The sequence below is a fragment of the Varanus komodoensis genome, unplaced genomic scaffold (genome assembly GCF_004798865.1).
Source record: "Varanus komodoensis strain SLA01 unplaced genomic scaffold, ASM479886v1 scaffold16, whole genome shotgun sequence".
NCBI lineage: Eukaryota > Metazoa > Chordata > Lepidosauria > Squamata > Varanidae > Varanus > Varanus komodoensis.
Window position 1 is genome coordinate 17,104,247 of NW_025335468.1, and position 17,278 is coordinate 17,121,524.

Genomic DNA, 17,278 nt, shown 5'->3' on the forward strand with positions numbered 1-17,278 from the left:
TTAGCTATTTATTTTAAATTGCATGCCCAGGAATACTGCGCTTGATCCCATTGCGACTTCTATAAAATAATAGCTTTTGTGTTCGACCTATGGACATAATGCTTTCAATAATGTTCACAACAGTCATGTTCACAGGATGCTACAGGTTACTATATCTACTGGTCTATCCTCATGTGCACATACCCAATTTTGCTAATAGTCACAGAACACCCTTGCTCAGAGAATATCACTGGCTAGCAATATAGTACCAGGTTAGGCTAAAGATAATGTTGTTGGCATATGAGGCCCTCAACAGCTTGGAACCAGGATATCCAAAGGAGCTCCTTCCCCCATATCAACCTGTCCAGTCACTGAGATCAGGGTCCCTGGTGCTCTTTGTGCCATCCACATTGGTATAAGCGGGATTAAAGCTTTTCTTTTGCGATGTGCCTCTTTTGGAATTCTCTCTGCAGTGCATCACAATCCATCTTTGAGAGGGTTAGTTGAAAATGTACCTGTGTGCCCAGGCATCTACCTAGCTTGGTGGATTTTGGGGGGTTATTTTTGTTTTTGTGTATTGTTTTGTTGTTGTAATGCATTTTGCATGCCCTCTCTGATTTGCCAGGATATGGCATATAGTGGCAGCATGAGTCTGCTCCCTTCCCTTCCTTCCATTATTCTACCCTTCTCCCAGGTCCTTTTTAAGATTTCAGAGATGCAGCTGGCACACTTCCTTCTGCAGTGGCAGCAAAGGGGTCTGAAGGTGCTCCAGGCCATTTTTGTTAAGGTCAGAGCTGGAACTCTCATGCCGCCTAGGGGCCATAGTTTTGCTCTGCTCAGGCTTTAACAGTTAAAACCAAGTGTTAATGATCAACCACAAATAACTGTTCTGTGGTTTTGCTGATTTTTGGAGAACACTGAAATAAAGGCGAACTAATCAAACTAGAAAATCCAAGAACTGTGTATCCAGAAACACAGCCATTTTCAGAAAATTATTACGCAATCTTTTTGTATGTCACTCTCAGGATGATTTTCAAAACTGCTTATCAAAAATGACTACAGCCTTTCTGGTTTTTTCCCCATATGTTGCAATAACTAATCCCTCCACTAACTCGCTCTCACCATTCTTAATCCATTCTGAAGACTTTTACCAGTTGATTGTCTCCCTCATGTAATATTTTGCACATTTCATATAACTAGCATAATCTTTACAGCTCAGGGCTTGCTTTACAGTTTCTAGGCCACTAGACTTAATTCTTAGTACAAGATTACTGGGGAATTTGGCTTTAACAACAGTGCCCGAAGGAGGAAAACAGCAATATGGATCAAAAATGGCTTCATCTTATTTGCGCTGTTGTTGTATACTCCTGTCTTTGGGATTATGTTCACTAATTGGTTGAACCTTCTGTTGTAAGATCCCGGACAGAGGGCCCTCTTTGATGTTTGTCAAAGGTAGGAAGGAATGTCACACTTGGCTGTGCGTCATTCAGCTGCAAGGAAAGAATGTTACAGCTTGCTGGGTACATTACTTGGAATCAATTATTGACTTGTCTTCTTGGCACAGAATGCCTGGTAAAAATCAGTCTCTCAGGAGCCATCATTTGGAAAATATACCTCTTTTTGTGGATGAATGCTAGCAGTGTTTACAGCTGAGCTGGTGATGAAATAGATTAATTGGTTATTACTGAAATAATGTAGGGTCTTATATAAATGTTGTTTTCAAGTAGAAGCAAACAAAAAGCAATCAGGACACAGAAGAACTTTTGAATCATTCTTACATTATTTGCATTGACATTTCAGTTTGAAATGGTGAAAGCAAGTACGATCAGCAATTACTAGACTAACCAGTCAATTTTGCTATATATGAATACAGGCAAGAGGCATCAGTCATGTTATCTACCTACAAATGAAAACGTGAAGGATAAATTGCCTTTATTGGTTCTTTTGACAGTGTTATTGCCTCTTGAAAGAAATATAAAGCAATTAAAATTATAATTTCTTTCTGGTAATTTCTTGGATGGGAGACTTCCTGATACCTCATGAATACCTTGAGTTGGTAAAATTAATATATTTCGGTTTGGGCTGTCAAAATTCTGCCTGCCTGGCAGCCATAGGATAATGTCAGTGCAAACATTAAAATGTAAACAAACGCTAGTGTTACATAAAAATAATTAAAGGGACATTTTAGAAATGTGCACAGTAAATTACATTTAAAACAATATATTCCAAAAGTCTGTTGTAAAGACTAAAAGACTCCTTTGTTTTGAAAGGATCATCTTGGATTGGAAACGGAATACACTAATTAGTAGTTTTTAAAAAGCATGTACTTCAATCCCATCTTGCAAGAAAGTCACAGTGAATTCAGCTGAAGGTAATTGTGACAGCTTTCAGCCAGCAAACTTAGTTGGAGTAAAGACTTCAGTGAACTCTGAGTACCAGATTTGTTTGTTTGTAATATACATAGGATCGGGCTTCATTTCCCATTGGGTTCAGAGAAACGTGTAATTCAAGTCTACTCATGTTTACTGGAAGTAAATTCCGATGAAATCAATAGGGCATCTGATTAAGGCACAGGCATAGGATTGGCGCCTGTCAGTTTAAAAAGTGGGAGAAGAGCCCACAATAGAACACACCCAAGGAAAAGGGGGTGCGTGTGGCGCTCGGTAGTTCGAGGGGGCGCCTGTCATATCGGCGCTTGTTTTATTAGAAACGAGGGCAAGCTGGCCTCTTTCTCTGTCTCGGGAAGAAGGGGTGCCACACGCCTGTGGCGGAAAGCGGCGGAGCGCCGAGGTGCAGCCGGCGATCCCCGCGCGAGTGCGGCCGCGACGGGAAGGGAAGGGTAGAACGGCGGCGCCGTGAGGAACGACTCCAGCCCGGCCGCCGCCGACGTCTCGCGAGAAGGCTGTCGTCGGCCATTTTGCCATTGATTGGCGCTGACGAAGGGAGGGAGCTGAGGCGTTGCTGCTCTGGCTGAGTGGCAGAGTGGAAGCGCGTCGGAGTGGGGGAGAGACGGACGGACGGACCGGCCGACGGCCCGAGCGAGCAAGGAGGACGGGAAGGCGAGGAGGAGGTGGCGGAGGGGACGGTAATAATACAAGAATAATGACGACGAGCCTCGCGCGACCCCTTTCTCTTCCTCCTTCATCTGGTGGCTCCTCTTGCTGACGAAGACTCTCCGCCTCAGCCTGCCGCGGGCCCCGGGCTGGCTGCGCCACTGGCCATGGTGCCCAGCGAGGAGAACCAGCTGGTCCCCAAAGAGGTGAGTGGTGGTCGCGCCCGCAGCAAGCAGGCGGGCCGAGCCTCGAGCGGGCAAGGCAGCGGCGGCGACCCGGACGGGGCCGATGCGTGCGCGCAGTGCAGGCCTGGTGGAAGAGCTGTCGCCAGGGCGCTGGCTGGGGGAGGCGTAGCAGGGCGTAGCAGGCCTTTCTTGGGCAAGGAGCGGAGCTGCCGGACGGGCCGGGGGTTGCGGAGGGTCCCGCGTGGGAGCCTGGCGTGTGTTGGGTGGGAACGAGGGAGTTCGCGCTTCGGCGTTTTAGGCGGGCCTGGCTGCTTAGGGCCCTGCAGAAGGCGTGGGGGAAGACTGAAAACATCTCGCAGGACGCCAGGAGGGAGGCGCGCAGGAGTGTTCAGGTGTCGCAGAGATCTCTGTCTCCGGGGAAAGGCTGGAGCGAAGGAAAACCCAAAGCGGCCCTTTCCCTTTCTTCGGCGGCTCTTCGGGAAATTTCTCGCTTACCTGTGACAACCAGGAAAACTTCGAGTTGGCAAAGTTCTAGACTTACGGCTATCATGAGCCTCTGGGACTGTATAGCCATGATAGCTTGCATTATTGGTAAGGCTTCTGTGGCAGGTGCGAAGAACAGTTAAGTGATGCTGAAAGGAGTTGCCTGTCTAAGTAGGGTTAGCAGCAGGGGTTGGTGAGCTGGAGCAGATAGCTGTCTGCTCGGGCCCATAATTGTCAAACGACCTACTTTGAAGGAACCTTTTCCACATTGACCTGTCTGTTATGGAGCCCCTCCTGTATAGCAGGAGAAGTCAGGAGAAGAAGACTTTTGGTTTAAGGAATTTACTTTACTTTTAGAAGACCCTCTAGATTCAACAACTTTAGTCACGTGCAAAAGGCATACACTTAAGCTCCAGTCTTACTCCTGTTTAGTTAGAAAAAGTGTAAAAATGCTTGCTGGGGATGCTGAGCCTTTCTTTGTCTGTGCATGTTTAGGACTGCATCCTTAGAATAAAAGTTGGAGGCCAAGAATTTGGTGTGCTGCTTTTAGTATGAGAAATGTAAAAATCCACACAAAAATCTACTCCTAGTTATTCCTCTCACACTTTCTTCATTTCAGATATATAATTGAGGGTGGGGAGGGGGTCACTTTGTTTCTATTGTTAAATGATTGGGAGTAGATCCTTGATCAATGGCAGATCATTCAACATCCAGCAGTAGCTCCAGCTTACAATCTCCTTACCCATGTTGTATGATACACATTCAGTTTATGTGACAGTAGTGACCAGTCCTACTGGATGTTGCTGGAAGTTCTCACTAAAATCCATTTAATAGTACTCATTCTCTATGCACCCTCCAGTTGTGCTTCACAGGGGAACATAAGCAGTGGTGGAAAACTTGTATTTCAGAGACAGTTCACCCACCATGACTGAACATGGCATTGAGCCACTCCTGATAAGAGTTCTCATGATCATAGTTTTAAAATTAGTGTGCCTGGCTGTTTTTATGTGTATAGATATATGTGCACACACGCAGTTAATACAGGCTTTCAAATCTGTTTACAGTCTGAACCATCTGTGTTCTGAAATGAGACAGGACATTACCAAGGATTGTGTAAAAGTTTGTGAAGAGTTCAACATCTTTTTGTTCATAACATTAGGTTTGAAGAAGAGATACAAGGGTATTCTATAATGCTTTGTGGAAGAGAAAGGAAAGGAGTTTCCTTTTATTTTGTACAGGCAGATTCACACTATTATTTTGGTTACATGAATGTTTCTGCAAATGGCTATATCTTAAGTAACATGAGAATATACATTTTATTATATTGCTGTAAAAATTTACAGATATACATAACTAATGGATTATTTGCAGATTAGGGGCATTCATCCAAGTTTGCAAAACCTCTGTGCTAGCTTTAGATGTTAGATTGGCCTGTGAGTGTAACCTTACAGCTTAATAAAATATGCGAAATGACCCTAAGGTTGTAGGAATCTCTAAAGGTCCTCTCTGAAGCTATGATTTTGTCATCTTTACTTGTAGCGGATATTCTGCAATTATTCCAATACTGGCTAATCATGATGGTGAGAGAGACTTGGCAATTACAACATAGTGGTATAGCATATAATCTCAATATCCTGCTGTAATGAAATATCAACCCTAAACATGTTCAGGAAGGAAGCAATCCTGTGCCTCTAAATAGCTCCCGAGGGACCCTAAAATATTTAAAATAATGCACTTGTCCAAACCAATTTGGTTATATCAGTATGGACATGCAAGTCCGTACAGAAATTATGCATGTAAAGATGCAGCTGTTTCGGGCAGCAGAATTGTATTCCTTGTTCTCACTCCTTTCCTCAGTAACATTCAGCACAACCTGTTTTGTAATTTGTAAAATAACTTTTATATATAAGATAGGTATTAGGTAGGTATTAGATCCTATCTCAATACCTCTATTAATCATGTATAACTTTACAAAGTTTTACATATAGCAATATTTGTAACTATATATGGCATGCATGGATACCATTTGAATTATAGCAAAGATGATAATAATAGTGCAATGTCACATGATGGCCATGAACCAAAAGGGCTAATAGTAGAAGGCCTTTGACAGTAATTGTAGATAACTATTGCAGAGTAGAATGATTAATGGCAGAGTCTGGCTGTGATCATCATTGCTCAGTACTAAAGTGACCCAGAAGCTTATTTTTTAACAGCTTGAGCTATGTAGGATTCTTATACTTTCACATTTTCAGATTTACAAAAGGATTTTGGGGAAGCAGGAGGATAATTTTATCATCAATTCATATTTTGAAGAAACCTACAATTTGGTATTATAATCTATCATTTTATAATATGTGTTCAACATGATATACACTGATTGCTATTCAGATTATGTGAACTAGAACATACCAGGTGACAAAAAATATTTTGCAAGTTGAATTGTGAATTAGCATAACCCTAAGCATGTTTAACTTCTATTAACTGTGCTTCAGGTAGTATCCTTAATGTATTAGAAATGCACATATTACATATAGATAGGGAAGCAAGAGACATGTATGATCCATTATTTATTTTATGATGAGAAAGGCTAAGAAGATATGTAAGATGCTTTTGAAATGCTTTTCAGTCTTCAGAATTCTGACAGATAAATACAATTTATACTAGTATTTCCTTTCCAGCTTTAATTATTGCTATATTACTTTTTACTTGAGCATTAGAAGGATTTTCCACTTCAGGGCACAGTATGCATTGACAATATATTTCTGCAGAATTACACTCCAAAACATCTGGAGGGCTCCAGGTTGGGAAATGCTGATTCAATTTTAAACATCTTAGGAGAAAATTAACCCTTAATAACTAATACAAATACTACTGAAAGAAATTAATAACAGTTTCTTACAACTAATAATACCGTTACTCAATTTATTTCCGATTAATCTCTGAGCATTAGTTTGTAGTATATATGTTAAAGTTTGAACAGCTTCTGCTCCATGTGTTGAAGTAAAATAAATTATTGACTTTTAAAATTTAACACAAACACCTGGGGAATGAAAATGACAAGATGAATTGACCAGTGCTAGAGTGTAAGCCTGATCAGAACAGAAATTACGAAAACCTAAATGCTACAAAGACATTCTGCAGACACCACTGTATTTGATTCCATGTGCTCAAAATCTCAGAGAAAGCCTATTAAGAAACTTTTCAGTAAATCACTGAGGGAAGGATAGGGTGCATGTATATAAAAGAAAGCGGAGAGTTTTTAATATTTAAGAATACCTGTGGTGATACTGTTGAGTCATGCAAGTCATTCATTCCAAAGTGAAGCTATTACTAAACTCATTAACCTTTAGAAGTAGTTATAGTATGTTTTGGTTAGTCTTAAATTATATGTTTTTATTTCCTGCCTTTCTAGCAAAAAAAAAAAAAAATCCTTCAAGGATGGTAGAAGTCCACTTGTATAAATTGGATGAAATAATGCAAGGAATTATTCCTTAGCAGGAAAAGAACTTTGGATGGAACAGCATTAGATAACTATGATAGATGAACAATTGTACTAAGGATGGTTTAGGAACAGAGATTAAAGTTGTAAACCATACAAGGATTTTGTAATGTAGAGGAATAGGAAAACTGGAGTAGGGCTGAAGGGCCACATCTGGGTTCACAAGGGCAATATGTATATAAAGCAAAAGTAAGGCAGTTGGTCTACCCAGCCCAGTCTGCAGTGCTCTGTATGGTGGTATTATCTTTCCATGCTTTCCTGCAGATGAATGTCTTTTTCAGATTTGCTATGTGACACTCTAGGAAATAAACTTGGAACCATCTGTATACAAAGCATGTAGACTGCCACTAATATATATGGTCTGTTATTTATTCAATTAATATATTTTGAGTGCTATTTTTACTGGGAAGGTAACTAACAATAAAATGCACATAACGTAACTCTTATAATCAAAACATTAAAACTCATCCAATAAAAATAACTGACCACAGTAAAATCTGCTTCAGCAGCAAATCAATTTTCTCACCAGAAACACAGTGGAACTAGAATGGCTTCCTTTGCAGGGAATTCCAGAGCCTAGGATGAGCCCACAGGGAAGGTCTTCTCTTATGTTGTGGATGAATGCATCTCTAATGGTAATAAGGCAAAGAGGATCCCCTCCTGAAGATTGTAAAACTCATCAGACTCATATGGGGGAATGAAGTCTCTCAAATAGCCTGGCTCAGTCTTGAGGGTTTTACAGGTAATAGCCAGATTTGTGTTCAGTAATGGGCTGTAGACATTGAAACCATTGAAACAAGGGTGTCATATATTCCCTCTGAGCACCAATAGTCTGGCCAGAGCCTTCTCGACCAGCTGAAGTTTCTGAATGCTGTTGTAGTACAAATAGGACATAACTATGAGTTATGACTGAAATCTCCAGGGATGGACATGGTTGGTGCACTAGTCTTAGCTGGGCATACACATTCTTAGCTACTGCCAAAACCTGGATATCCAAGTTCAGGGCTGTGAAGTGGAGTCTTTAAGAGGAGTATTAGCCTATCTAACCCAGGATGAATCACTTTCTTGCTCTTCCCTTTGCCTGACTACTCTTTTGTTAGCAACATGAGGCACTACTTTAGAACTTGAAGTGTCTTCTTGAATTTAAATGGAAAGAGATGAGAGAGATGGGCATTATTGCCATATTGAAGGCACGGAATTCCAGACATTCAGTGTCTCCTTGAAGTCTAATTTTTTTAATTAGTGGAGTGATCAAGATGGAACTCTGAGGGACACTATAAACCTGTGGCCACAGCACTGAATGGGAGGAGTAGACAATCACCACCTTCTGACATTGCTCTTCCAGGAAGGACTGCAGCAACTGTAAAACAGCCCCGATGCCCCATCCCAGCAAGAAAAGCAGAAAGATGTTATGACAGCTTCCCTGAATTTTTTTAATATATAGCGCAACAAAATAATAGAGTATTTTGTGCAGGCAAAAAACTAGAATCAGGCCAGGAAATGAAATGATTATTCACAATTGAAGTGAGTAGCAGATTGTGAGTTTATCTTTAGTCATGGTCATTGAATAGCATCTTATGGGAATTATTGTTTGCAGGAAAGGTTACTCTGAATACCATCCACTGAATGTCTAAATCAGTCACTTTATTCTTTTCAGCGCCAGGCTAAAACTTTTTTACTTTCCCAATATTTTAAGGTTTGACTGTTATTTTAATATGGGTTTTATTGTCAGAAATTGATTAGGATGCTTTGTTTTGTTTTTTTTGTCTTACTGTTAAACCATCCCGAGACTTTGGCAAGGGATGGTCTAAACAAGTTTTTAAATGAAATAAAATAAAATAAATAACATGTTTATATATTTCAACTAGCTTATTTTATGTTAATATTAACTACTTAAAATTGGCATGGTTCATGAATTGTTCATACCATGATTATCCTTCATAGGTTCTATAGCTTGATATTCTAGGATCTGATGTCCCACTAGAACAATTATTTATAGCTAGACGTTTTAAAACTTGGGGTATGATGCACACAAATGTTTTATTGTAGTAATGATTCCATCTTCATCTTTGAACTTGTGTAGGCAGCCAAGCTTTAACAAACACTAGGCACACAAAGAAGCTAGGTAGTGCATAGGCTACAGAGTATACAAGTGTTTCAAGTGATTACCTGTTTTAGCTCAATTGTAGATGAAGAAGCCTGTGTGGTTTCAGTTTCTTTTTTTACATTACTTTTTTTTACATAGCAATGACTGTTTACAGATATAAGAAGCTACTTCTGACATGTTCTAGTGGATATGCCATTTTAAAAAGAAAACATCTCATTGTACACATTCTTTCTTATTATCAGATTTGAGATAGGGAGTAGATTTATTTACATACAGATAAGTGTTTCTAGTAATGTTGCTTATTGACAACCAGGGTTGACATTTCTGCACCTGTTGTTGTTTTTTCTCAGTCATGTGCTGGGCTAGTATATAAAATCTGATATTTAACTTTCAAAAACTTGCGACTAGATCCTTTTTGGAAATACTTTTTTCTTCACTCTTGGTGATTAGATGAAATAATTTAAACAATTAAATGTTTTATTTAAAAATAGCATTGCTGTGTGAATCTGTGTGAACATTTGATCAGTTTTTAGAAAAATGGCATTGTCCCAGTCCTGTGTTGCTGTGGTGGGGGAAGAAGAGGGTGTATGTATCAGTAATGTGTGTCACTCAGCATTAACAAAGTTTGTGGGCAATAATGCTTTATGCTCACTCACAAGTTTGAGGTATTCTTGTTTTTATTGTCTTCTGTTGAAAACAAGGCAAAGGTAGTGATGCCTTGCCTTGTTCTGAACACTTAAGTCTAAAATATCACTGATAAAGATAATATGATGGAAATGGGCCTTAGTTCATAGCAGTCTCCTAGTATTTGCCCTCCCGCCCCTTGAGATCAGCAACGGATGCCCTTCTCTGGGAACCTTCTCTGAATGATATTAGGAGGGTGAGTACCCGGAGGAGGGCTTTCTCTGCTGTGGTTCCCCATCTATGAAATGTGCTCCCCAGAGAGGTCTGCCTGGCACTGTCGTTATTTGTTTTTCAGCGCCAGGCTAAGACCTTTTTATTCAAAACTTATTTTAATTGCTAAATTATTGAATTATTAGGATTTTAAAATTAGCTGAGAATGCACTGGTGTTTTTTAAATGTTTTTAATTTTTTTCTTTCAAATTGTTATATTATTATTTATGTATGTTTTTCTGTATTCTTTGTGAGCCGCCCCAAGGCTTTGTTGCGATGGGGGCGGCATAGAAATGTTTTAAATAAAATAAATAAATAAATAAATAAATAAATAAATAAATAAATAAATATTTTTGCTAGTTAGCTGACCTAAAAGCTAGGTAGATACTAACTTCTTTGTTCCCCTGTTTATAAATAGGAATGTGGACCCATCCAACAACTAAGGTGGTTCCTGCTCACATTGTTACAGAAGGATGTTGAGACTGCACATGTCTGTGATAGGCCAGTTTGTATAGCACTCATGTATAGAGATAGAGATTATTCCATAGACTGATGAGTCACTGATACTGAATTGTCTTACCAGATGTCTTTCTTCTAACCTGGCTTGCCTCTGGTATCAGAACTCTATAAGGCCATCAGGACTATTTTGGGGCTCCGTATCAAATTGGTATTGATATTCCAGTCAGTTATCTTTTTAAATATATGTTGACATTAGGAATGCTGTACTTCCAAACATACCTTATTACTGCCAATTACAAGAAGCATAGGTTAAAATCCAGCACTGATTGAGTGTAAGGAAGGTTATGTAATAAACATGTCCCTTCTGTTCCTTCCCTATTCTTGCAGCCTCCTGTACCCCCTCCCCAACTATAACACTCTTGAAAAGGTTGATATACCTACTGATCATTCTGGGTGGTGGCTGTAGCAGGAAGGAAGAGCACCAAAATGATGCATTAAGAAACTTGTGCCACTTGTTCAAGGCTCCCAATATTGCTAATGTTCCTCTTCCACTGCAATCTCTTAAGATATCATCCACAGTGTTGAATATCCCCCCATTCAAGCTTGTGTGATAGGGAGGAGGGAAAGATCCATTTCACAAGTTCCCTTTTTTGCTTCTGGGTATTAGATTTCACCATTCTGTACAAAGAATTCTACACTGTGCATTCAGTAATATGATTCAAATCATCCATCATAGAATTGACTCAGTTTTGTACTTAAGCAGTTGCATGGGTAAGTGTTAGAAATGTCCATTTCAGGAAACAGTTTCTATAATTTTTGAATAAAAACATTTATATTTGACTTTTGGTATGGAATGCCCTAATGCAGTTTTAATTGGATTGCTGGGAAGGTAGTATTGTATGTGCCCCACATAATTAAACAAGGTTTGGTTTTGTTTTGTCTGTGTTCAAGGTTTGGTTTTGTTTTGTCTGTGAAATATATTTATTTTATTGCTTTGGCATTCAAAACCATTTGGAATATCTTTGAATTGGAGAGATCACCATTCTTTATGACAATTTGTCCTGCTGTTTTAATTTTACACAAGAACATGAACTCTCTGAAGTGTTCTAACTCTTGAGATACTCTGAAATAGAATTCATGCTGTTTGACTAAATTATAGGACATTGAAATATGTAGCAAATTGCCATTTTTAAATGAAATGTGTAAACTATTCTACCTCAGTAAGTTCTTACTGTGTATTCCTATGATATTTTCCCATTTGGAATGAAAATTTATACATTGCTGAAAATTATATGACATTAAGAAAAATACTCAAGAGATTTTGTTTCCCACCAATGACTTAGAAAGTAAAGTCAATACACTGCTCATACTTGGATTGGTAATGGGTTCAGAAACCCTTTGTATTGGGTACATCTAAAGATTACAAATCATGAAACAAATGGTTTTTACATTTTGGCTTGTATAAGGATGCAATCCTATTTGGCTGCCCATAACCTTCCAAACTCAGAAGATAATAGCCATGCATTCAGCTACAGAAGAGGCACAGAAATAAATATTGCCTTCATGCACCAATGATTCTAGCCCCCTAAATATTTTCCCCTCCTTATGAGGAAGATACTGATGCACCACCTAGATTTGGTAGAAACTGGCAGTGCCTCACCCCTCCTCGTCCTTCAGAACTCTTACCACTTCAGGGCCTCAACCAGACTGAAAAGAATTGGGCTGGGAATGGGGGGGGGGGGGTTCAAAGGTGGTGTCCTCACTGTAACATTGGGCGGCTTTTCCAAGGTTGCAGCAGGGATTCAGCCTTTTCTTGTGAATGAATGGACAGCATACAATTGTACCCTAACTAAATTTAGAAAGTTTTAGGTTTTTATGAATTACCTGAAGATAGTTCTCTACTTTGAAGTGGCATAAATTTGTTATTTTGTGTTTATATGTCTTAGGATATGCTTTGGAGATGCAGACAAAGTATCTTTGATGAAATGAAGAAGAGGTTTTCACAGGTAGTTAGCTGAAGTGATTTTTTAAATGGCTCAATGGTAGTAACAGCATGAGACTGAGCATTTATTACCTGTGCATGTGAACATATTTTGAGCATTATTCTTAACTGTAGTTCTAACAACAATGTCTGCGTTGTATAAAATAGTAAGGTTTGTTCTTCTGTTTATAATCAAGATGAGTTAAAGCATGATTATGAGAGTGCTAAAATATGATAATTTGCCTGATATTTTTATACTAAGTTATATTCATTTAAGCAACAATTCTTAAGTATAAAGTAGTCAGTTAATATGCCATATGGGCTTTGCAGCTACTTTTCCCAAAAGGAGTATTCTTTGTATATGCTGTTCACACTGCCATTTCATTTTTCATGTGGATCATTGGTAGAAACTGAATACATAGATGTCTTTATATTGGGTGTATTTTTCTTGCCAATAGTGTTTCCTGAAACATGTTGATTGCTGCGAATATTTTTTCAAGACTTAATAACATCTGTGTTGTCTTGCTAGTGTAGTACTTTTCTTGCACTGAACTTTTTTGAGCATTAACTTTTCAGTACAGGCATTCCCTGAGTTACGAATATCTGAGTTTCGAACAACTTGTACTTGCTAACAAACTACCGTAAAGCCTATTAAACTTTTAAAAATCACTGTGGAAATTTGTCATCACCATAGAGAGAAATGAAGTGAAAGGGGGAAGGCCTCCAGAGAATCACCAGAGGGGGAGGGGGTGGAAGTGAAAGGGTAGAGAGGGAGGTCTCCAAAGCATGCCTTCCTGCTCTGCCCATCTGGGCAGGGAAATCTTTCCAGCATTTCCTTGGTGCAGTGAGTGGGGAGGTAGGCTAGAGATATTTGCTGTTTTTCCACTGTCACAGGGTGTCCTGTACCCCAACACACAAATGTGGCAGGTCAACTATATGTGATCCAACTTACATACAAATTTGACTTAAAGACGAATTTCCATTTTCTCAGAAACGGAACATATTCCTAACCAGGGAACTGCCTGTATGATTAATATGGGATAGTGTGATGTCTTGCAATTGAAGTAATGCTTTAAAATGGGAGTGACATTTGTTGTAAGATTGCCAGGTGGTTTAAATATTGTCACTTGATGTGCTTTTACTTGACCACAGCCAAATAGTTCAAGGAATCGGAAATGGACTTTTCTAGATAATGGCTTATTATTATTACAGTGCATGATGTGGGTGATACCATGATGCAAGGTCAGGATTGTGGACTCCTTGCTTCTGAACCCCAGAAGAGCATCTGGGCATATGTACTCATTCTTCATTTAGAAGCAGGCTACCAAGTTCTGAACGACCATATTTAAAACTGACATTTCGCTTCCGTTACTGCTTATGCACATTATTTATTTAATTGCATTGTTAAAAATAATTGTAATGGTTTCTACTATCCTTGTTTTATGTATTGTATTGCCTGTTTGTCTAGAAAAACTTTCAAGGAGTAGTATAAATAGTAAGGGTTTTTAAACATATTTATATTTACATAAATCAATATACCTGATCACAGTGGTAGTTTCCTGCAAACACTTAACTAACTTGGGTTTTTGTTATTCTAGCAGTCTTTTCAGTTCTGGTAAATCAGTATCTTAATGCTTAGCTGTATTTGACTAGTGTTTGATTATATTTTGACCTTTGTTTTTATTCTTAGCTCATTTTATTTTATCTTGTGTTGTTACTTGTTTTTTAGTTTAAGTCACTGTCATAGGAGATAGTGATGGATATCAGTTTCGGTGACTTTAAAAGGGGATTGGACAGATTCATGGAGAAGTCTAACAATGGGCACTAGTTTTGATGGCTGTGCACTGCTTCCAGTATCACAAGCAGCTGGCCTGTGTTTACCTGTTACTGGAGAACTTGGGCAGGAAGGAGCTGTTGTACTTATCCTGCTTGAGAGATCCTGTGGGTAGCCGGTTTGCCACTGCATGCACAGAATGCTGGACTGGATGGAGCATTGATCTGAAACAACATAGCTTTTCTTAAGTTCCTATTTTAGTGTCAATTAATAATTTGTGGTGCTTTATGTTCAAAGTCACAAGAAGAACTTTTTAAATTATAAATGCTGTTAATAGTATGTTTCAACCTTGTTTCTAAACCTCCCAGCCTCTCAGTTGCAGAAAATTTTATTCACTTTTTATTCATAAGACAGTTCCCTTGCTTATAAAAAGTGAGTTAAAATGTACACAGGCAGAAGTACAGCAGACTGGCAATGGAGAAACAGAACACTATGTTTCTCCTTCACTAGCATGCGAGCTGTAGAGGAAGTGATGCCTTTTCTGTGCAGCCAGAACAGAAGCTGACCAGGCTGGCAAAGGAGAAACAGAGTGAACTGTCCCTCTGTCAGCATTGGATGTAGGTGGCAGGCTTCTGTAGCTAGGAGACTAGGACAAAGGGTACCGGAGATGGAGATCGTAGTGGAATTCAAGAGGACCAAAGGTAATGGCAGAGTCTGGATACATGCTCATGTCAGATATTAGAAGGTAAAGTAGGGCCAGAAGCAAAGGCAAAGTCTAGATTACCAGAGTAGTGATGCAGAGGTGAAGGCAAGGCAAGACAAAGATCAGGTAAGGTGGGGTCAGAGCAGAGGCAAGAATAGAGTCAGGAGCAGGCAAAAATCAAGGAACTCTTAGAAGCAAAACTGAGCAGTCCATAGAAGCCTTTCATAGAGCCTTCCAAAGTTCCTAGCTGTGCTGCATGACTTCACAGACTTCAAAACCTGCAAGTACTTACTGGTCTGATCTTGATCCTGTGGCACTTACAGGGTGAACCATTCTGCACTTCATGATGTCACCAGGAGACACTGTGGTGGTATCCTGGCAGTACCTCACTTTCTCAGGAGAGTGGTTTCATCCCTATTCATGGTCCTAGTTTGTCAGTATAGAAACATAGAAACAGAGCAAGTCAGAAGGGGCCTCCTGAGCCATCTAGTCTGACCCCCGGCTCCAGCCAACTCTGCTTACAATATGCCCACCATGTGCATGTCCAACCTATCTTTGAACACCCTCACCGATGGTGCGTCAACCACCTCCCCATATGAATGTGATGAAAGGCGCAGGGGCATGTATGTTCTCAGTAGGCTTCCAAAATCAGTCATCTGCTCTGTAACCAACCCAGTCCACCAAGTAGTAGAGTTTGCTACAGATCTGCTTTGAGTTGAGGAACCATGCCATGTGATACTGTTTGTACCCATCAAATTGAACAGGAGGGAGTGGTAGAGTTTTGTAACCCGGGAAAAGGTTGGGATGATAAAATTTCAGTTGGATTGGGAAGATCCAACTTGTAGGTGACAAAGTTTATGAGCTGGATGACCAAGTATTAAGAACTCAAGGTGGCAGTTCCAGGTGATCGTCCATCCAAGCTCAGGCCACCCTCCAGACCTGATTTGCTTCAGCGTGGTGTGCCTCAAGACCATCCTCTGTGTCAGGGAGCCTGGTTTCAACAAATGGGTTTGGCAGAAGACACCTTGACTAATAGGTTTCCATAGAGAACCAAATCCTGTCTCCCACCTGAATACAGGGTCCCTCCTGTATTCTACATCTACCTGATTTTTAAAGCAGCCTTGACACATTTCAGGTGGTAGATCAGATCTTTATGTATTTCATGGATATAGGTTAAGTGATTGTTGACAGTGGGAACAAGGAATGCATCTGGCATATAGGAATGATCTCGTGAGTGGTAATCAAAATTCATGTAGAAGGTATTTCTGGGGATGATATGCCAGTGATAACTTCTGTTGCATTTCCAAGAGTTCAAGAAATGTTTAAGAAGTGGGACATGACCTGCCACCCATGATTCAAAATCACTACTTTGGGTAACTCATGGAACCAAAACAGTTTTGAAAGCAACAGATGGGCACTTTGTGATGAAATGGGTATGCTGCAGACAGAAATCTTGATCAGTAAGTCAGCCATCACCAAGTTCACCAGATCTGCTGAACAGGAAAGTCCACTGTGAAATCCAGTGGAGTTGGGTCAGGGTTTGTAGGGATTGAGAATGCAGGAGACCCTGACGCTCCTGGCAGGTAACCTTGGCCCTCACACATGTATCACAGGATTGAATGTATTTCCTAACATGTGGTAGACAGATGGCTACTGAAAAGCCCTAAAAAACCATTTCGAGAGTACCCCCAGTGGCCTGGTGTGTGTGCATCATGGCACTGTTGCAGAGTTTGGATCTTGAAGGGTTCCTCTGCAATATACAATTGCCCTGATAGTCAAGACAGCCTACCTGCAGATGTCAGGGGTGTATCAGGAGACAACAGCAACATCGGAGCAGTGTCTTCTCTAGATGACAGCTTGTGCTTGTGATAAAAGAACATCAGTTTTTCCATTCTTGGTACCTGGATTGTAAGTAACCCAGAAGTCAAAGCAAATGAAGAGCAAAGCTGAGTGAGTTTGATGCATCTAGAGACACTTCATTAGCTGAAATTGTTCAAAATTTCAGTGGCTGGTGAGTACTTGGAGGGAGTGCACTCTCAAAGAGATCCCACCACTCCTCAAATGCTACTTCACTGCCTGTAGCTCTTTATTCCAAAAATAATTCTGCTCTTCCAGGGCCAGCAGACAAGGTAGAAGACATGAATTCAGGCAGTGGTTG

At 40.0% G+C, this 17,278-nt stretch overlaps 1 protein-coding gene across 3 annotated transcripts in view; it reads left to right on the top strand.

Annotated features, from left to right (window-relative positions):
* The first annotated feature begins 3,031 nt into the window (after positions 1-3,031).
* Positions 3,032-17,278, top strand: part of USP47 (ubiquitin specific peptidase 47) — a 79,386-nt gene continuing 65,139 nt past the window's right edge. The window contains exons 1-2 of one of the 3 annotated variants that reach the window (XM_044425724.1): positions 3,032-3,238; positions 12,609-12,668. In XM_044425724.1, coding sequence (XP_044281659.1) covers positions 3,200-3,238; positions 12,609-12,668 — 99 coding nt within the window. In that variant the 5' untranslated portion in view covers positions 3,032-3,199. The remainder of the gene's footprint in view (positions 3,239-12,608; positions 12,669-17,278) is intronic. The other 2 variants (XM_044425723.1, XM_044425725.1) reach the window with 2 other exon arrangements.